Source organism: Corvus kubaryi, unplaced genomic scaffold (assembly GCF_017639235.1).
Source record: "Corvus kubaryi isolate FWS band 111438036 unplaced genomic scaffold, C.kubaryi_AGA036_p1.0 37398, whole genome shotgun sequence".
Taxonomy (NCBI): Eukaryota; Metazoa; Chordata; class Aves; order Passeriformes; family Corvidae; genus Corvus; species Corvus kubaryi.
The window spans coordinates 45,733,695-45,755,433 of record NW_024581137.1 but is presented as its reverse complement, the minus strand read 5'-3'; the positions used below and the strand labels follow the sequence as shown (position 1 = coordinate 45,755,433).

The window sequence follows — 21,739 nt, the reverse complement described above, 5'->3', positions numbered from 1 at the left end:
CCCGGCAGCTCCGCGCCCGCCGCGCCGCGGGGGGAGGCTGCGCGTGTGCGGGACGGTCCGCGGTGCCCCGGGGTGCGGGGAGCGCCGGCCCGGCCCGCGGCGGGGCTGAGCCCTACAGCCGCCTGCGCCGGCCTCCCGCAGCCCCATGTTGAAATTCCTGGCTGAGCGTGTGTGCAGGCGGTTGCAAACTTGGCTTTCCCTCCATAGGCAACTTGTTGGATTTTGGTTTTTTTCCCTTATTTAAAAAAAAAAAAAAAAAAAATTCTTTCTCTCTTTCCTATTCTCCTCCCCCGCTCTCCCCCAACGTACTTTCTTGTTGCTGCAAACTTCTTTTTAATCAACTGGTTGGTTGGACAGTATGACTATCGTTGTCTGAGAACTTGAGCAGTGCCCTTCCCCTTTCCTCTGCCTTGTCGATCCAAGAAGTTTGTGTGCTTCTCCCCCTTAGCACTTCTGAGACATTTTACACTTCTGACCCTGGAAGTTTTGCTTTGGCAAATGCAGACTGCCAGGCTGTCCTGAAACATGCAATGGAAGGAATATTGTGAACGATTCGTCGATTGAAGTGATTCCCAAGAAAATTTTTAAAATCAGTTTTTTCATAGAGAATTCCAGATGCTGGGAGGAGAAAGTTAACTGAGTTTGCTGTCACCTCCCCACCTGATTCCTGAAGAACATGGTTTTGAAGAGGGCAAACATATTCTGATTCTGGCTGAAAAAAGAGAAAAATGATTCTCTAGGATATGGCTGTGGCTGCATACCAGCAGTCATTCATATACAGCAATTAATGCACATGACAGTCTACCTGCATATAGGAGACAGGCTGAAAGTACCTCTCTGGTTAAGGTAAAGCAGTGAACAGTAAAGTGAGACTCTGTGGAGGACTGAATGCCTCATTGGGCCATTCAGATGAGAAGTGTTTGCAACATTTGTTCATCAGTGCTACAACATTAATAAAAGTGATTATTTTGCTATGTTTTGTTCCAAAACTGTGTTCCATGTAACTCCTGTGGCAGTGGACGGCATCCTGGCTTCCAGCTATTAAGTTGCATTAAGGGATGGCAGTTGCATTCTGCAGCATAATGCTAAACCTGGGAGGGATTGAAGTGGTAAGCACTGGGGAGACACATGCCAGTCACCAGGAAAGGTTACATCATTGCAAATTGCACTTCAGAAAAGAAGTGGCCCGCCTGTGGAAGCACGAGGGAAAAAAACCCCCAAAAAACTCTTCGTTGACTATGGCCGTGTGCTTATTAAAAAGCCAGTTTGCAGAGGGGCAGCCATACTTTGACTAGTCCCTGGTACCAAAAGCTCTGTATTCTGGGTTAAAATGACACGGTGGTTTTATTTATTAGTATTTATATGGTGGTTATGCTGTATGCCACTGGTATGGACTTGAGGTAGCAGCAATTACTGTGATTGTTTTTATTCTATGGAAATTCTGTGGTTAAAAACAGTAGCAGTGTCCATGGCTTTCTCTGAGTGTTTTATACGGTCACTGTCAAACTTCACTTTTGACTGAAGATTTTCTGTGGTGATGTTTAGGTAGTAAGGAACTGGATCTTACAGTAATTAAGTTTTGTAAGTAGGCGTATAGTGCTGTTTGCTGTGTTCGCAGTAGAGTAACATAGTAATTTTATGGTTTGGATGCCAGAATTCCACAGATGACTGCCTTTTTGTAGCAGTTAGGTGGCTCCTTTCTGTGCTAATGTAGCAGATGAGCAAATCTCCACTTCATAAAGAGACAAGAAAGGGGACAAAGTAATTCCTAAACGGAGGGGATCAAAGTATATGTGCCCGAATGAACTTACAGTCTGCCAGCAGGTATCGAGCTGACACTGAAATCTACTTCACCACCACTGTGCTGTTATGGAAAGAAGCATATCTGGTGGAAGATTATTCAAAATATTTGAATGAAGTTTATGGTTTTCATACTTACAGGAAAACCAGCATTTCTCATCCTGCAAGAATGTGTGTCTACTGTATGCAGCAGTTCCTTCAGGAGAACTCCTCAAAGCCTATGAGAACTGAGTTGTCAGCCCTTCCCAGATCACCTCCTGCTTTGTCACGGTTTCCCGGTTGTGATTAGCCATAAGTGATCTGCATAGTGTACTTATGATGTCCCTGTGCAGCTGTAGTGAGGCAGCCCAAACCCATGACTGCAGAGTGCCAGGAGTGAATAACTTCAAAATTTGACCTCAGTGTTCTGGCTTGGTCTTATTTAGGTTCAAGAGACATGTCGAGAATGGAAAAAATACTTATGGAGAATAATCCACATAACAGTATGGTTCTCCTCTCTGTAAGATTTTAGGAGTTAAAAACATACAGATGACACACAGATAACACAACTGCAGATAACTGCAGTTAGTTCTGGGTGCTATGTCTTTGATTAGGATTCATAAATCTCCAAAAATTAATTATGGATTAACCCTCCTGTCAGTACTAAATCTTTGTGTGTGGAATTAGTTATTAATATGACAGGCTGTGTTTAAAGCCTGGCCTGTGTAGTGTGTATAAATTTTTCTGTACTTTTGCTTTTATTCCAAGAGAAGCTTTGTGTCTGAAACATGCTGCATTCTTTCTGCAGGCTGTGTTTGCGGGAAATGAACCAGCAAATGATAAGAGATGTTTGAAATCCACCTTGTTCAGGGCAAGTGGAGTCAGCAAAATCGATCACGTTTAATGAAACCCAGTTTTCATGGGGGCACATTAATGGTGCACTTTTGTGTGGCTGGATGGACTGATGCAGCCTCTGGCACAATCTCTGCCTGAGTCTTAAAGGAGTACAGCTTGGGCAGGGGACAGCTGGCTTGAGGAATGGTAGGTGCATTTTCCAAACCCTGCAGGGGTTGTGCAGATTTGGAGCAGGTGTAGTTCTGCTTATGGCTTCCTAGCAATTAATTTAATGGTTAAAAAGTTGCAAGAAGGTAAGAGTGATTTAAGAGGGGAGGTCAGCCACACGTGAGTGGCTTAACATTGATGGCAGGAGATGATGGACTGCACCAAAAGGGAGAAAGCAGACAGGCAGTTGAGATGAAACATGCTTATCAAATATTGAACTAGTGTTAAAAGGTGGAAAATTATTATAAAAATGATGTATTGAGCAACTATCGAAAGGACGTAGTTGTGCATCTTGTAACTTTGGTTTGACTTAGATGTAGCCAGAGATGTTTCTGACATTTTTTGTTGACTTTTGACTGTCAGCATAATCTTTCATCCTTTGGTTTTTTGGGGTGGATATTGTAAGCATTTTACCTTTATCTTCTTTTTCTTGCAAGTCAAAATAGGTGTGCAAAAGTGGTAGGCAGGTATAATTTTTTTTATTTTTAATTCTAATGTGATGTAAATGATCATGGTAACCAAGAATATGAAATAGGAGATCATAGATATGCTGGAGTTGTTCAGTGTCGCATTCAGTCCCTAGAGGGATTGTTTGGTCTCCATAATAGTTCAGTCTGATGCCCTGCATATCATGAGCTTGTAGTGGTGTTCCTAGACCTTACAGATAACTCTCATTTTCTAGTTAAAATAAGTAAATTAACAGTTTTCCTGCTGAATCAAAAAGATTTTAATAGAAGTCTCAAGACACCTTTCCCATCTCCCTTACCAAATGCTGTAGGGAGGTGAAGTTTTGTGGGGGTTTTATGTTGCGTGGAACAATACTTCAATTGTTAATTTGAAAACTGCAATGCACTAATATTTGTGAAAAGAAATTGTAATCTGCTCTTTGATAGTGGTAGAGGCTGTTGCTGATAAGAGACCAGAACTCCGGGAAAGTTGGCAGTGTAAGCAAAGGTAACAGGTGTCAGATGACCATATTCTCGTTTAATTTGTACATTGGGGGCTTAGGCCACCCAGAGCTTAAAGCTCCATCTCTTTGGTAGGACTGATATTCATCAACAGGGAATTGTGAGGGGGGAAGGTTGTAGTTTGAATGCATGTGTGTGTGAAGCTTGCTTTTTTTACTGTTTTTGATTTTATTCCCCCCAGTACCAGCTAACAGGGATTATTTGCTTACAAGTCGGTTCTCAGACAGCCGTTCTCTGCCGGGTACACAAACGGCAGCTTTGATACAAGTTATGTTCTGTAGAGCAACAGTTGCATGGTTCCTCATGACTGTGTCACTGGGGCATCATTTGTAGAGCCTAGTACATGGGTGGGTTGGTTGAAAAACTGCTGATTTTACTTGGACTTTGTATTGTTCTTGGTACATTCCTCGAGTCTGACCACTAGGTTTTTGCCACAGGCTTAAACGGATCTGCCACAATGCCCATTCAGAGACCTCTTTGGCAATACTCAAGGGCAGTAGTGACTAAATTTAGCATAAAAAAGATTTAAAGTTGGGGTTTTTTTTAGTGTGTGTGTATTTTGTTTTGTTTTGTTTTTTTTGTTGGTTTGGATTTCATTTTGATATATGTGCAAATATCAAGCCTTTCTTAAGTAGAAAAAAATCTTATAGGTTATTTCCAGAATGCACAGGAATCCTCTCAAGCCCAAAAAGGAACCAAAATGCCAAAAAAGTCCCTGTCACCCCTGCTGCTCAGTTGGCTGTCAGTTTAGTTCCAGCTGACATCCCCAGGATGATGTTTCTGGGCTCTGCATTCAGAATTGGCTGGGTAGTATTTCAGTGATTTACCTGAGGTCAGCCAGGATTCCGTGGGGCTCCTGGCAGTTTTCTCAAGCTGGCTCTTGACCTCTTTGCTGATGCTGGGCTCCCAACAGCGGCAGTGAAACCCAGCTGATGGGTAACGTCATTCTGCTGAGGCGTGGTGAACAGCAGTGGAGAGATGCTAATTTAAGGAAGATCAGTACTGAAATGGGTCATGATTGCTTCATGTTTAGAAAGCTGCTGTGTGATCCTGCAGGTTTGGTGCTGGAAATGCACCGCTATAGTGATAAATTCCCTCTGCTCATTATGGAAAACTTTCTTTTAACCTGTTTTCTCCAACTCTCTCTGTGTTTTTGGCCAAATCCACGTTTTCCTGTCATTGTCTCATCTGTAAATACAGGTGACTCTGCACATTGCAAGAGAAGTTGCAGGGTGAAGAAATGAACCTTTGGAGTGAGCGTGGCATGGCAGTGGCTACGGAGGTCCCCTGCACGGGGACTTTGCTGTATGGCAGTGCTGTGCCCGAGGGACCTGTGGCTTGCAAGGCAGGGAGCTGCACAAGCCCTGCCATGCCCTCTCTGCCAGCTCTTGCCTGTGTTCAGGCATCCGTGAAATGAGAGAGGAGGCTTGTCTTAGGAAGGCCTTAGAGCCACGCTGGGGCTGTGATTCACCGCTGTGATTTGAGCAAGCAGGCACCCGGGATTATTCAAAGCTGATAAAGAGGGCTGAATTCTGTAGTGCTTACAGAGCGGGGCTTGAGAAGTGGACTGCATGTAAGCCTTCAACTTGGAAGGTGCTTTCAGTAGAGGATGTGTGTGGTACTGCTTAGCCTGGCTGTGAGCAGCACCTATCCCCGGCTGGACGGGGAACATCATGGCTTTCAGTTTGGCATTATGTGGTTTCTCAGTGTTTCACTGTTACTTAACAGTGATCAAAGTGAAGTGTGTGTTTGTGGAAGAGTGGCTTGAGAGTGATTTCCCTTTGAGCAAAGCACCATTCAGCTGCTGAGCAATTCCTGTAGCTCTGAGGGGGAGGACTGTGGAGGAGCCTGTGAAAGCGCTCAGCGCATTTGGGGAATAGTTTCTGGAGGCAGTCTGGGGTTTAGGGAGTTGCCAGCCTTTCTTCTCCTGGGCAATAGCCTTCCACCAGTGGAAAGCCATCTGATTCTCGGAGCTTTTTACACTTTAACTTCAGTTATAACAGTCACAGATGTTTTAGTTCTATTACAAAAACACCACTGGAAGTAACACATTCTCAGTTGTACCAGACTATGACATCTTTTAGTCGTGGCACATTTAATCTGGTAAAATAAGATGGAGTAAATGGGGGAGAAATGCTGGTGATCTTAGTTATACAGAATACGGTTCATGTAACTTTAAAACAATTTCCTGGTTCTTCAAAGGAAAACAAACCTTTTCATCCAAATATAAATTGAATGGATAAAACATGCAACAATGCTGAACCAGTGCTTATGTATATTGAAAATAAAGTGGAATTCTTCTAACATCAATCCAGAATATGGCACAGATGTTCTCACTCAGAAATATTTTCTGAGCAGTAAGAAAATAAAAAGTGAAGCAAAAAGTTTTAAAAAATTCTGCAAGATACTTTAGGGCATCTGTGCTTTATTTTTTTTCCCCTCCTTTTTAATATACATTATATATTTTGTTTCTTTGAGGTCATTTTGATGTGATGCTCAGCAAGTCTGGTACTGGGAAATGGATAAAAAACCACCAAAAACCAAACTGTCTTTGAGCTAAGTTACATAATTCAGTGGGGCTGTTTAAAAAAACTGAGAAAGTAGAAAAGAAAACAGCAGCACAGTCATAATACTTGTTGAAATGACTAATATTACTAGTGAAAGAGAAATGAGTCAAATTTTAAATTGGGGAAAAAGAATTTTAAATTAACAGCATTTTTTTTTTTGGTTTTGAGATAATCACATTAGTTTTACTTGTTACAATACCTCAGCAATGTCGGGGTTTTTTTCCTATGGGTATCCTTAGTTGTTTTCTCAAACTGGCCCCAGGTATTTATTAAATTGGAAATAATTGTAATAACTATTTTGTTGCGATATTTGCTTGCTTTTTTTTTTTTTTTTTAATCAGGTGGTGGGTACTTGATGGTAACTTATTTTCTACTTCAGTTCCCTGGGGTGAAGTGATGCACATTAATCACCTATTTAGTGCTAAACAAAAGGACAAATGCATTCCGACTTTCTTACTAGAACTGTTGGGCTGGATCCCGTGCCCTGAATCTCAGGGCTGGGGTCTCTCATGCGGGGGAAGAGGAATGAAGACCAAAAAAGTTTCTGTACAAGAGAATGATCCTTGCTGCCCAGGAGCAGAAACCAGCATCCCCTGGAGATGGGCCCTGGGATGCTTCTGTGTTCCTGTCAGAGACCATGCTCTGGTGCTGGAGAAGTTGGCTGGTGTTGCTTCCTGGATCGTTGTGCCTCCAGCTTGTCAAAACTTCTGTGGTGACAGAAACAGGGCTGGCAGAAGGGAAGTGACTGTGGGGAGAAGGATGGTCTTCTGTAGAGGTGGAATAAAGGATGGGATGTCTTTGGAGTTTGGTGGAAGGAAATGCTTTTGAGGTAATGATAGACAGGTGCCTTTTTTTTTTCACATGAGTTGGAAATGGGAGTTTCCATGGAAGCGAGACACTAATGCAGTACATTAAGTACAGACAAACAGAAAGCACCAAAGATGGGAAGAAATGGGTTAACTTGGTGCCCTGGAGGCAAGTGGTCCATTTAGCAAGAGGATAAAAAATTGACCTCAGTGGCTCAACAGATGTCACCCAAAGGCTTTCGTTTTAAAATAAAAGTGTGGAGTTTATTATAGGAAGGTTTTCTTTTTGGGCAATAAGCTTAGTGAAAGTAGTGTATCCCTAATTTGATAGAGAAAATAGACATGGTTTTGGAAAAGCAGTGTCACATTTTTGGCCATACTTTACTCATTCTCTCATGCTTAGCCTGCTGCTGATGCAGTGGAATTATGAATTTGTTGCAGGAGGAGCAAGCTGGTATATCATTAGCAGTTTTCTTTTTAAGTGGCAACATTTATAGGATTTTTTTTTTCCGGGTGTGCATGTCTTTACAGACTGAGAATAGCAATTTAAAATGTTGCTGGTGTTGATGTTGTATTACTAGAAAAAAAAAGTTACGTGGGTATAAAGTATTTTAAATGGAGATAGAACTTCTGGGAGTGCCTGTATGTTTGTGTGTGCACCCACTTAGTTGTTTTCATTTGTTTGAAGAAACGTAGCCACACTTACTAAATGGAAAAGTAGTTTCACCTTACTCCATCTTTTTTGCATGTGCTTTCAAAGTTGTTGAGTTACTCTATCTTCCCCCTAGGCAAAGGCTACATAGTTTTTTTCCTTCTCTGTTAAATGTTGGAAGCAATATCTTACTTGGGAGAATCTTGCAGCAATATACTTCTTTGCACATATAATGAGAATCACAACTTTGTTCCAAGTTCTTTGAGTCCTGAACAGGAAGGAGCTGAATTCAATAAATATTGGAAAAATTACTTCTGGGGATGCTGGAGTGGCTCTGCGACCACACAGCTGAAAGTTTTGTTGCTATAACAACTTAAATGACAGTTGAAAAACCCCAATAAAATGGAAGCTTCAGAACCTTTTGCTTCTTTAATAAGCTGCTAAGTGAAATAACAAAGCTTGATTTAATTTGACCTCTCCAAGAACCTGTTGGACCAAATGTTAGTTGTGTTGTTTTAAGTGTGCATTTGTTTGTGCTGTCAGTTTTCCCCTCTGCCTTCCTGTAAAGACCCTGTGCCTACAGCTGTAAGCACCAGGAGAGCAGCCAGCTACCAGGTACCAAAATAAGACTAATTTAGGCAGCAGGGCTGTGGTGGCCAGGCTGTGGTGGCTGTCCATTCCTGGTGAATGAGCTCTGGCCTCAGCACTGTGTGCAGCCTGAAGAGGGAAGGGATTTTACTCACCTTGAATTTGTCTCTGGCAGTAGCAGGTTGCTGGAAGACTGCTAGCCTGAAGTGTTAGGCTTTGCTAAAAGTTAAAAAGTATTGTGCAATTATAATAATTTGGAGAGTATTATAATAGTAGGAGAGTAGTCATCTCTATACACTTCACTTACTCTGCTGAGTGTTTCTGGTTTTTATTACAGACATGAGTGCTGGGTGAGAGAAGTAATGCTGCTGCTTTTGGAGGGAGATGAGGGGAGGCAGCCCAGCAATGGCTGTGGCTTTCCTGGAGTGGGGAAGCCGGCTTTGCTGGTCTCCTGCGACGTGTGAGTGTGAGGGGGCTCGGCGGGAGGCAGCAGCTCAGGTTTGGATCAAGGTGAGGGTGTGCCTTGGGTCAATTGCTTAAACGCTGACAAAGCTGCTGCTTCTCTTGTGGCACTGTAGGAACAAGATGCCTGGGGATGGGGGAAAGGAAAAGACCCGGTACAAAAGACTCCTCCACCCTCGCTCAGTCAAACTGAGTCCTGTCTTCTGGGCATGGTGCAAGTTCAGAGCGTTGTTGCCAAATCCTGTATTGAACACTTTTTTTAATGTCATTAAGAATACTAATTTGAGAAGATAGGTTTGATGGGTTTTGCTCTCACTGAGTTTTTTTTAACAGCAGCTTTAATTGCTCTTTCTAGTTTTTCTTCACATGAAAAATAGCACAAATAAATGCAGTCTGTAATAATTCTGGAAAATTTGACGTCTGAACTAAGACATATCAAGAAAAGTGGACTGGCTGAAATAAAGTAGAGCTTTTAAATCCAGAGTACTGTGTTAGCATAGGCTCTCTTTGTAAAAAAGCCAATGAATGTGATTTTAAATGACTATAACTCTATGCAAAATATTTGTATGTTTAAGAGCTTCCATTTGAAGAGAAAAACCTTCTGAACTTACCTAACCTGGTCTTAAAAGAAAATGCTCTGCTCTTTATGTAAAACAGCATTTTTAGCTTGTGGTTGTGTTAGGCAATGGAGTAGTCTCCTCACCCTGTTCCCAGTGATCACTCAGGAACACAATGCTGTGGTAAACTAAACCCAGATATTAGTGTGTGTAAAATGTTACTGTAATAAGTGTCTTATAAATATCTCCTTTATTAGTATAGCTGTTTGAAGTAAGTTCCTGATGACCCTTTTGTTGCTTTGGCGTTGCCATAAAATAGCCGTTGTTAGCTTGAAGCCCCTGCTAAATTGGAAGCCACAGGTAATGAATATCCTGTATTGTATCTTTTGGTGTTTGTGAAATATTTAGCTGAAAAGGCTCCTGGTCCTCACCCTGTCTCTGTGGAGGTAAGAAGGTTCTTTTGCTGGTGAAATTCCCTAGCTGAGGAATGAAAGCAGCAGCGAAGGGGAGCTAGCTTGTATGAAAAGCTAATTTGTGCTGAGTTAAATATTCTTTTGATATTTGAATATGAGGTAATTAGCTTGAATGTACTGCTGTTTACCTTTTAGCATCTGGAAAAGTCTGAACAATCTGCTGAAGGGAACTGTATCCTAAATCTACTTCCAGAATATTTTTTTTACAATCATGTATTTCAGACTTGACTAAATCTCCTTTTTGTGGTGGTATTTTCCCAGTGGCTAGTGACCTGTGGGAGAAGTGCTGAGCTAAATGGTTGAGGAAAGGTTTGGGCAATGGCCTAGTGGGCTGTTCAGGATGATCAGGTAGATCCATATAGTTGTCCCCTTTCTAAAAATGCTGTCAAGGTGGACCTGTAAATGCTTATGCATGCATGCATGCTACTCTTCTCAATGAAAAAAAAAGTCTCAATATTTACCATAGCCATCCACTGTACTTGAGTCCAATTTGTATGAAATGGTCTATTTTATTCTAAATTACCTCCATTTCATAGTTCAGCACTTGCTTGGTCTCAGAACAAAATAAAACGAAGGCTTTTAAAATCTGCTTTATGTGAAAGTTATTAAACTATTTGGAATCTGTAAATTGAAATAGCTAATTCTGTAAAATGTATGTCTTGTTTTCACAGAATCATAGAGTGGTTTGGGTTGGAAGGGACCTTAAAGATCACCCGCTTGCAATCCCCTTGTCATGGCCAAGGACACCTTCCATTATACCGGGTTACTCAAAGCCTGATCCAACCTAGCATTGAATAATTCCAGGGGTGGGGCACCCGCAGCTTCTCTGGGCAGCAGAGAAGTTGCAGATTTTACGGGTTTTACGGGTGGTCTCTGTTACCCTTTATAAGACAATGTATTATGTCTGTGATTAGACAGTGTGTAAAGACTGCTTTAACTCTAGCAGCCTTCACAAGTTGCTTCTGATTCAGTGAGCCAGTGTTTTGTTGCTTTCTGAAAGACTTTGTTTCCAAAGGTTGGTGGATGCCAGAGACATGGTGAAAAGAGAGAATTAAGACACAATGAGCCCACATTTTTTCTTGATCACTTGAGGGGATTAAAGTTGTGTGTGATACTGAAATAAAGTCTTTCTGTAATTAATTAGGGTTTTAGAAACATGCTGTTTATCATCCAGAATTTTCCTGTCATTTTTTCAAAAAGTACGCTGTTCTTTCTGAACTTAAATGTGAAGTGCAGTAATTTGCTTTATGTTTTGTGTTACTCTTCAGTGTAAGCTAGAAGCTGAGATAGGAAGCAGAGATCTGAGCTCAGTTTATAGTCAACAGCCCTTGGCAGCCTGCCTTTCACCTGATGGGCTGCTTGGGAAGCCAGCCTTTGGGGAAGACCACATGGCTTTGGATTTGTACACAGTGCCTAGATGGAATAAATAAGAGTGTTGGTTCCTTGCAATTGCAAATTGTGCATTTCTCAGCACGAACAGCAAGTTGCAGACAGCCTGGTGCTGCTCACTTGCTTTGCTGACAGGGAGGGGCTGTAAAATCAAACACTGAGCTTAGAGATGCCAAGGTCTACCTATTTTAACTTTGTGGCTTCCCTCTCCCTCTCTCTAAATAAGTAGGACTACAAATGCAGCATGATATATAAAAGCAAAGCTGTGGAGTCCTCTCCCCCACTGCTTGCATCTTTATATATAGTTCATTCTGCAGATCAGACTGTCACACCTGCTACCAGCCTCCTTCAGAGAGCAGATTGCAGCCTTGCAATTTAAGTGCTCCTAACATATGTTGGTGATACACCAGCAGCAGGACAAGGCTTTTAGCTTTGATAGGCTCTGCTGGTTTGGGAATGTTGTTAAATGGACAAGAGAGAAACAAAATAACAGAGTAATTTTGAAAAAAAAAAAGTAAAGTACATAGCAGAAGGCTAAAGTGAATTAATAAAATTTGCCACTTCTTTTTTTTTTTTTAAAGCATGGATTTTAATACATATTATGCTTGGTATAGAACTCCACTAATAAAGCTTCCCCTTTGTGTCATGACTTACACTGTTGCCCTGGTTATTGCCATGGTGTTGAATTTCCATGTCTGTATCCAGACTCGCTGGTGCTGGGTTGCACTTGCTATGTCCCATTGCGGGCACCACCTCTGTTACTGCAAGGCAAGCAGAGGCTCTGATGTCCTACGTGGCTGGGCTGCCTTGGTATATTCCTTGCTAGTAGACGAATAGATTTTATAACTTGCTTTCATTATAGCATGAACTATTCAAACTGCCTTAATTTTCAACATGGACGTAAGACAGGTTGTGCATATGGGTTGTTCAAGTTGTTAGAAAAGACCAAACATTTTGTGTCCCTAAACAGTTAAAAGATTCACTAACTCAGCTCTAATTCAGAAGTTCAGAGTGTCTTCAGAGAACTTTAATGTGGCTTCAGTAATGTATTGTAAAAAAATGAGAGGTACTTTTTTGTGAAAACTATTGCTTACTCCATTTTAGCAAGTTTCCTAGTGCACAGGAGCCTGAGTTATAGAAAGAGATATATAGAAGAGAACAGGAGAGACTCAAAATGCTGTAGTTCAGATTTAAGAAACAATTACAGTGTCTTTTGGTTCCTTTCAGAAGCATTGGCTGAATCTTGTGGTGTAGATACAGGAAATATCTGGTTAGTTTTGCTTCCCTGCTGCTGTGATTTGAGAAGGAAAATGTATGTATCAATGCTCTGCTTCTTCAGGTGTGAAACAGGGGCACTAACTTGGCCTGCATTAACTTGGAAGGTTTATTCCAAACACAGGTGATGGAGTATGGGATTGCTCACCTGGGAGCAGCATTGTGTATTCCCGTGGCTCATTCTCTGCAAGAACCTCATTAACTGCATTTCACAACAGCACAATGTTAATTGCAGTAAGTGAGTACTCACATAAAGTCCTTCAGTGGTTTTTCTCTGCATCTTTCTTTGACCTTAGGAAAGAGAAAAGTACTTTGCTGTACTGGTTGCCTGTGCTGTGCAGCAAAGCTGTGGTGCACTCATCAGTTGTAACAGCATGCAACACCCAAACTACTTGCAAGGAGATGGCTCTTCAGCACCTACTCCTCTTAACAGGGCAATTTCCTTCTTTGCTCTGCCTCCTTCACCCTTCAAAAACAAAATCGGCAAACGAATGTCATAGCATGAGATTGGCAAGTATGGATTTATCCCCACAGGGTCATAGAAAAAGAAGGCACAGGAGGTCACTGTCTCATCCAGGACCACACAAGCAGTTTGGAACCAAACTGGAAATGAAGTGCTGACCTGCTGACTCCTTAATTGCAAGACTATCTTTCCCCTCTAGTAAGGATGTGGTAAAATAATGCTGTATTTAGTCCTTCTCCTCTCCTGTAACTCAGCCACTGTATGAAAAGACTCACCAAGCTTTGCCAAGCTGAAAAGAGAGTAGCTTGTGCTAATTGGCTGTTGAAAAGAAAGTCTCTTCATTTTAGAAAAGTGTGGAATCTGTGATGTTAAACTGCTTAATGTCTGTTTCTTAAGTAATTTTTTTCAACTTTGGTTGAAACTTACATATAGAACCTGTCCTTGGCAGTGTAGGATGTTGGTTGATTCCAGTATTGTTTAAATGTTTATAACTTAGAATGAAAGTAAAGGAAATGCTTGTGTTTGACTTCAGTATAGTTATCTTAAGGGATTTATGAGTAGTGATTTTTTTTTTTTAAGTGGCACACTGAAGCCAGAGGAGGTCTGTCAGTGATGTGTTTGGTTTAAATACGAGAAAATTAGAGAAGGGAGAATATTAATCCATTATAGTAGAGTTTAAATCTGTTTTTCAACTTTTTTTCCTTGTTAAAGTTCTGTAATACTCTCCTAATACAGAAGTGTTGTAAATAAGGTGGACACGGCCAAAAAATCTGAGGTAGTTGGTAAGTGCTCTAATAGTGTTCAGCTGATGCTGGTAAGACAGAACTGTCTTCATGCTTATGCATTATTTTGTTTAGATTGGTGGGGTTAGTTGCCTCGGTCTCAACTTAGCTTGTAGACTGCTGTGCTACAGATGCTGATTTAAAAGGAACTCAATCTACCAAAACTTTTTAATCCCTTCTGCGTACAGTGCTGAAGAAAGCATGTTTTCCCCTTGTTAGCTATAAGAGTTCGTGATTATAATGTCATATTCAGGATCTCTGTATTGGGAATAAGGAAATGTGCGGGACTGCAGTAGGGCCAGAGACAGCAAACAGAGGAGTGCTTGCCAATTTAATAATAATAATAATAATAATAATAAAGCCTGAAAATTGGGGTTTTGCAAATTATAATTCCACACTAAACCAGTTCTTTTAGAATGATTGGTTTGACTTTAGCAAGTGGTTTAGCTTTTGTATTTTAAAAAAACGTGCTACAGCATAACTGCCATTTATTGTTAACTGCTTTTGTTGAAGCCTTTGAGTTTTATTAACAGCTGTAATAGTCATTGTGTTATCTCCAGCATTCTGCAAAAATGTGGCTGGTGGACTATGCAATTGGGGGCATTTATGAAATAATTTTAGATTACATTATAACCGTTGCTCATCTTTTTCCTCTAGAATCTGTATTTTCAAGTGATTCTGTACAGCTTTGGTAAACATGCTTTTATTAGGCATGGTTAGCCTGAGAGATTTCAATGAAATCTTGTAGAATGTATCTCTTAACAATTTACATGACTTATTTTGTGTTTCTTCCTTGTTTTGGCATATCCCTCTTATTTTAGACAGCTCTCTCCAATAGAAAGCCTCTGAGAAAAGAAAAGCTGCTTGTATTTAGATTTAACAGTCCTGAAGTAACAGTGCTGACGCTTTGCTTCCTTTACTGCCTTTGGAAACAACTATTCCTGACCTGTTCAATGGCATCTCTGTTCTTGGCTTTTTCAGAAAAATTCATTTTTTTCTACTACATTCTAGCCTCTGTTGTTTTCTTCTGGTGTTGTTTCTGATTCTTGCAATTGATTTTTGCACAACAATGTTCCCTTCTCTTGAATGTGCTGCATGTACATCAAAGATTCTGGTTTAGAAGGTTTCCTTGTCCTCATGCATTTCTGAGTTGTATAATGATGCTAGGGAAGGAAATAATCATACTTTGGAAACTTGTACTGTAATTTTATTTATTTTTTTTTAGGCTGTCCCCTAGCTGTCTTTTAGACTGTCTTTGAGCTTCTTTTTTTGCTGTTTTAAGCTCAGGCTCTTCCCTATACCAGAACAGTAATCAAAGAATTCCATATTGTCCTATTCATCTTGCTGATTAGTTGATGAGATGAGTTGTTCCTTAAGGCATGCAATAGCAAAACAGAAGGGATGGCTGGTGTGCAGGAATGATCACAGCAGCGCGCTTTTGCTCCGGCCTCTCTCCTGCTCTGTCCTCATATGCCTGAGCTCGCCATGTGAGGAGGATTCAGATGGACAGATTTTTAAGCTACCAGCAATACTGTCATGGGAATTCTGCAAATGCTACTGAGTCAGGACTTTTTTAACAAAAAGTTGAGTTTTATTGAAAGCAATTGAATTTCAATGCGTGGTGATGAATGGATGTATGGTGGTAGGGCTCTGCCAATTCAGATGTTGCTTTTTTTTGTTTGCCCTGTACTTTGTAAATGGGATATGTTTCCAAATGAAGATTGTTCTGATAATGACTTAAAAGGATATTTCTGTTTCTGTTCTTCCCAGGTTGCATTTATATTGAATTTGTACTCCATTAAATAACCTTAAAATATTTATTTAACAACTAGTGATAGTTTTTTCATGTAAACACTTTTACTTAATCTTAAGAGGGTGTATAGTCAGCATTTCATCAATAACAGACAGAAAATGCGTTGGATGAGCTTATTGCTTGCCAAGCAAGCTGGAGATAGAAATCATTATTAGAAAAAAAACCCCCAAACTGAGCAATGTGAAGGAGAGGAAATAATTTAGTCAAAAATGGAAATGGGTAAATAATTTAGTTAAAAATGGAAATGGGTAACTGTGTGTATTATATATCGATATACTTTTCACTGAAGTACAAAGCCTATAAAATCAGGTTTGTTCACTGATTTACACATTGCTCAAACATGACTCTGATCTGAGTCAACTGAATTTCTTTCCTAGGAGAAAGTAGCATAGCCTGAGGATCAGAAACCCTGAGGGACGCTTCTTTTTTGAATCTTATGTTTCCAGGTGGAAAGGGAAATGTTCTCAATTTTCTCTGTCCCTTCTTTTTTACTTATTTTTTTTCCCCCTCATCTGGAAATGATTTTAGCTGTGGACAGACTGTGCTTTTACAAACCAAGCATGCTTCCATGCAATTGTGCTATTTGCTTGCTGCTTTATCAGTCCAGGGCAAACTGTTCAATCTATTATTTTACAGTACCTCCTTTTTATTACACTTGCACAGAGCATGGGCATGGTTGTTAACATTCAGCTGTACTCTGTACAAAAGAATAAATAGGAGTCATCCCAGCTCTGCTGGCCACTGAAATACCTTATCTGCTTTTCTGTTCTAAAAGGCTTATTCACGTTTTTCCCTGTATCTCCTCTACAAAGCACAAAAGCTTTGCAAACATCCTATAATTCGTCCTGTATCAATCAAGGGAGAAAATAGTCTGCTGTGTGTCTGGAATTTGATATTTACCTATGAAATCTGAAAGGTAGAGCATCTGAAAAAGAAATTTGTCTCAGCCCTTCTTTTGCTGTACTCTGTGAGAATGCCATGCTTAGTAAATATGCTTTTGAGTCTTGGAATGAGCATGTATGGTACCAGGCCCCTCAGGGTAAGGCTTATTTTGTTGTGGCATGTTATGTGATCAGGTTTGGTTAGAAACTGGGTAGAAGTACCCTGAAATCAGCAGAACTGTGTCCAGGCAAAGGGATCTGCTGGTACAGCTACTTGTAAAATTCTGGAGCTAGAATCTTAATGATACCCATTTAGCCCCTTGTGACTTGCAGTTTTTTCAGGTAGTAGCCCTGCAGTTGGATTAATATTGTGCCATGAAATCTGTGCAGAGCAGCTTCCCACCATGAACAGGAGTGGCCTTGTTCCCAAGAGTGACCCCATACAGTTCCCAGCTCTGATCAAGGCCGGTACTTTGGGTATGACTGGATCACTGGGGATTACAGCAGGCAATGGGGGTGGGAAGGAGAGAAGACAAAAGGGTGTGTTTGTGCTGGGCAGTTCATGTTGGTAAGCCTGCTCTTTGGAAGTGGTGAATATCACCAGTGTCACTTGCTTGGGTCACTCTGCAGCGGTACTCGTGGAGAGAGTTGCTCCATGGGTGATTGTGACATCCAGGGACAGGGAACTTCTGTGTTATCCTGACTGTGTCATTACCCTTCCCTAAGCTGCCATGGGGTGATGTACCTGAGTGGGTGACAGCCCCTCCTGATTGCCTGTCAGAGAGGTTCCCAGAGTTGGCTGAGATGGGCTTTGAAGGACCTCTAGTGAAGTTGAAGCCAGTGCATTTATAGGTAAATGCTGAGTGATTCTCTTGCTGTTGAGAATGTGCCCTGTAGTTTCAGTCTGAATATAGAAAATGACTTTTTGGCCTTGTGTGTTGAAGCTGATGTAGTGGGTCTTGGGTTTTCAGAAGCAGATTATGTTTGAACTTTTCTGGTGGCATGGGAGGTCCCCAAGTATCAAAGTCTTCTTTACCTATGGATAATTGCAGGCTTTGTGATGACAATTATCCTTCCTGTTCTGGATAAACATTTTGAACTAAGAAATAATTGATATGCAAAACTGAAGAGAAAACGGGTAAAGTAGTAAGAGACTACATTTCATCTTGCAATGGTTTATCTTCTGGATAATCACAGGATTGAATTTCATTTGATTTCAGTTACAGGAACAGAGTCCATAATTAAGGAGTTAAGTGAGTATCCTGAGAGTCAGGTTACTGATATTTTGAGGAGTTACTTAAGTTAGCTTCATTTTTGTTCAGAGGTGGAACTTTTATGGGTTTGTATTTGTATCAGGTTACTGATATTTTGAGGAGTTACTTAAGTTAGCTTCATTTTTGTTCAGAGGTGGAACTTTTATGGGTTTGTATTTGTTTTGGTATTTCTTTTATTGTCACTCTCATACTCGCACACACAAAGATTGTTCTGTAGTAGAGAAGTAGAGTTTAGTTGCTGTTTTATCAAGAAAGAATTTGGGTTTTGTCCTCAAAAACCCCCAAAATTTCCAGAATGTGTTTGGAATGGCCTCCTGAAATGCTTTCCTGTGACAGAGCACCTCTACATGGGTAGAATTTCTCTTCAGTGGGGGTACGTGGAAGTACTCAGTGATTCAGAAGTCCCTCTGCTCCACTGTTGTAGTTTGGGATGAGCATGAAGTTTCATTTTGGGGTGATCTGACATCAGTTGCTGTAGGTAGCCTGCTTCCCCTCATGGGCAAAGGTTGAAATTTCAGTTGTCTGGCAGTCTGGGGGATGTGGTTCCCAAGTGAGGGGGCTGCTCTTCAGTTGCTGATAAATTGCATGAGTGTAAGGATCCACAGGATTCCTTTCTAGCAAAAGAAAACCACAATGATGTAAACCAGTAACTTATCTTCGGAGTTTTGTTTTCTACAGTTCTGCTGAACCCTGTACATACTCCTGAGCAATGCATGTGCTTTCTGCAGTGTCTTTGCCTTTGTGGCTTAGGGCTTACACATATTAAAACTCTTTGAGAGTAGCCCATTCACTGGTGAATGGTATTAGTGATTCAGATACCTATTTTCAAGGGCAAAAGAAATAACAGAAATCCTGAGCATGTTTTTTTGTTTGGCAATCATTTTTAACACAAGAAATGATGCTTTTTTAGCATTCACAAGCTAAAAACTAGAACAAGCTTCGAGATAATTTATTATAATCAGCTACTGTCATGTCTCATGATCTTTACTACGCACTGCTGGTTAAAGGTGTCTCATTGCAATTGGAAGGAGCAGTAAATGGAATAGTGAATCAGCTGGGATGACAGCTGAGTCAGGCAGCCACCCTGCTCATGTGATGGAGAGTGTGTGTGGACTCTGAGCACACCAAGGCTGCCTTGAAGCTTCAGGTGTGTATTGAGAGAATATGTTGAACTTAGATACTCGCGCTGAGGTGGGAGTGTGTACCAAGGTGTCTGTGAGGAAGAATACAAAGGTCACATTTGCATGAACAAGGAGAATAAAGATGTTGAATTTTTCATTGAAAAGGCTTGTACTTGTCAGGGTTTAGCCGCAGAGAGTGTTTGCCACTATGAGATTTAATGTCAGAGTGTGTGAGAGCTGTTGCACCTCACTAGATGTGTATGCTGCTCTCTCCAAAACCCTTACCCTTGTTTTTGTTTCATATTCCGTACTGAGAATTAAAACCCAGTTTGGGAGAGTTACCCAAGTTGGTCTGTGTAACTGTCAGCTTCTTGTGGATGCTTTAAGACACTTTTGTAGCACAATTTCTTGTATTAAATGCTGTTGTTTTACACAGAGACTATGTACAAATCTCTAATTGCAGCTCTTATTGATACTACAAATTGACATCCTCATACTTAGGTTATCTTCAGCTCCCTCACCTCAGTTAAGTTTGATGTGTGTGGCAGAGTTTATGTAGCCTGACTGCTAATTTACAAGGTTGGAGTCTACATAAGCTCTGTTTAGAGGCAGTGCAGAGAAATAAATGTCTTTAAGATGTGTTTCACCTGTCCTGAAGTAGCCGTGTGAAATAGCTCAGTTTTTAGAGTTCAGGAGCTGGCTGCAGCATGCTGCAATTACTTTGGCACACGCATTTCCAATGCAGACTGTCCAGGTGGCTCAGGTGGGTCCCAATCATTACACGCGTCCCTTTGTCACAGGCCTGTATTACACTAGGGTGTGATCTTGCTAAGTGGCTGCTGTCCGTAAAAGTAAACATATGCATGGAAAAACCACAGCTACCTCCCTGAAAATACCTGCTAGCTCACTGTGTGGCCATAGGTAGGTTGCACTGTCTTTACATGGGATAGAAATGTTGATGCCTTGCAGGATGTTGTGAGGGCTAGACAATGTCTGTGTGAGACTGTGCTTATTAACTCATTCCTGAAGTACAGACTTCCCTCTGCTCTGGGGACTACTTAACTCCATGGAGCTGAGCCATGTTGAGAAAGGCTTCTTTATGTCTGTTCTTGCAAGGAGGGGTTGGCACACTCCAGCTTCTCCCACTTAAGGCATTTACTCCTATTCCATCAATAATTTTATGATTTTTTTTTAAGGTCAGCAACTTGAAATTATTTAGAAGAATCCTACATATATTTTTCTAAATAAGCTCAGATAAACTTTCCAAACCCACAGTTTAAAAAAAGGAGCATAAGACCCTGTTCATATCTATAATCTAATTTTTTCCCCAGTATTGCTTCCTAGTTGTCTAAAACTTCACACTGACTTTTTACATGTTACAGTAAATAATTTAAAATTGGTTGTTTCAACCAAATAAGGTACTGAACTGTGTTTCAAGATCCATATCCCCTCTCCTTCTGCAACTTTGAAACCAGACAGCTAAGTGGTGATCACGTAGAGGCAAATAGGTTTTGCACGTGCCTTACCCTTGCATATGAGATGTGAAGTATTAATATTGGGAACCCTGGAAAAAGTGCAAGAGAAGTACCAGGGTTGTAACACCACTTCTGTGTAGTGAAAAGTGGTGTCAATCAGCTACATAGGCGTGTTGCAGCCCATTCAGAAGCTGTTTGAAAAGAAATCAGGGCCATTGTTCCTTCTACTGTAAACATTTTGTAACTCTAATTAAAAAGTATAAGAAGAAAACAGTTGTTCCTGGAACTAGGGAGTTGTTATATAGTGTGTTGGGGCAAACAAAGTGTATTGTTTGGCAATTTATATAATGTAATTTAAAAAATGAAGTTTTTAGTGGAATGCCCTTGTGGAGGTAGTCAGTGTCAGGTAACCCTAATCTACAGACAGCCTGTTACAAAGATAAGCAGGTCTAAAAAGTTGCAGGCAGTTACTTGCACTGTTGTGGAGTAAAGTTGAAGTTAACAGCTTGCTAGTGTTGGTAAATTAGGCAGCACAATTTTTACCAGTTCATTTCATACCATGAACACTATCACACACAAACAGGTTGTCACAGTATGTTGGATCCAGATGTACCAAGAGGTGAAGTGGTCATTTGCAGTCTTGAAGGGTAATGTTTCCAGTTCAGGATGGGCAGGCATCAGGAACTTTGTACCACTTCTGGTGGTGCTCTTGGACTGAGATTTTTGTAATCCTATTGTTATAATATTGCTTGCCATTGCTCAGCAAAATACCAAAAATTGTTTCAAGGCCGCAAATCTAGCTCTTCTACTGAAACAGTTTTAACTGCCAGAGCTGTTTTGTGTTGAAGTTAGAGGAATTTGGAATATTCATATGGAATATAAAAATACATTTCTCTTGGTTGTTTTGCAAGCCATGTCTTCGTTTATGTGAGCAATGAAAAATCCATCTGCAAACTGGTGTTTCTTAGCCGAATGATCATAAAATCTGTTTAGAAAGGCTTTTTTTTTTTTTAATTAGAAGAAACTTCCACAAGATCCATCTTCTTTCTCAAGACTGGGTACTGATATCTTACCAGGGAGCCTTCTTTTTGTTTCTGCACTGTTTCTCACTGAAATCCTTAGTAATTCCATGCTGTGTATCACTTGTTTATTATTGCTATTATTACTGTTTTTCCCAGTGTGGGTCTTACCCAGTGTTTTTCCCTGCAGTATTTAAGTGAGTGTTTGTTGGGTTGGTAGATGAAGGGCGTGTGCTGGTGGGCACTGGGCACTCGGGAGCAGAGTGGGTATTTTAAAGCAAATCTGCTCCTCAATGCAGAGCCCCGTGAGCTTTGCCAGTTCTTCCTCAGTTT

At 40.8% G+C, this 21,739-nt stretch overlaps 1 protein-coding gene across 1 annotated transcript in view; it reads right to left on the bottom strand.

The window, feature by feature from the left end:
• Positions 1–12,044, bottom strand: part of LOC121671342 — a 20,713-nt gene extending 8,669 nt beyond the window's left edge. Inside the window, exons 1-2 of the mRNA XM_042042804.1 lie at positions 11,958–12,044; positions 1,812–1,864 (exon numbers count right to left, since the gene is read on the bottom strand). Of these exons, the coding sequence (XP_041898738.1) occupies positions 1,812–1,864; positions 11,958–12,044 (140 nt within the window). The remainder of the gene's footprint in view (positions 1–1,811; positions 1,865–11,957) is intronic.
• Between the last annotated feature and the right edge of the window lie 9,695 nt (positions 12,045–21,739).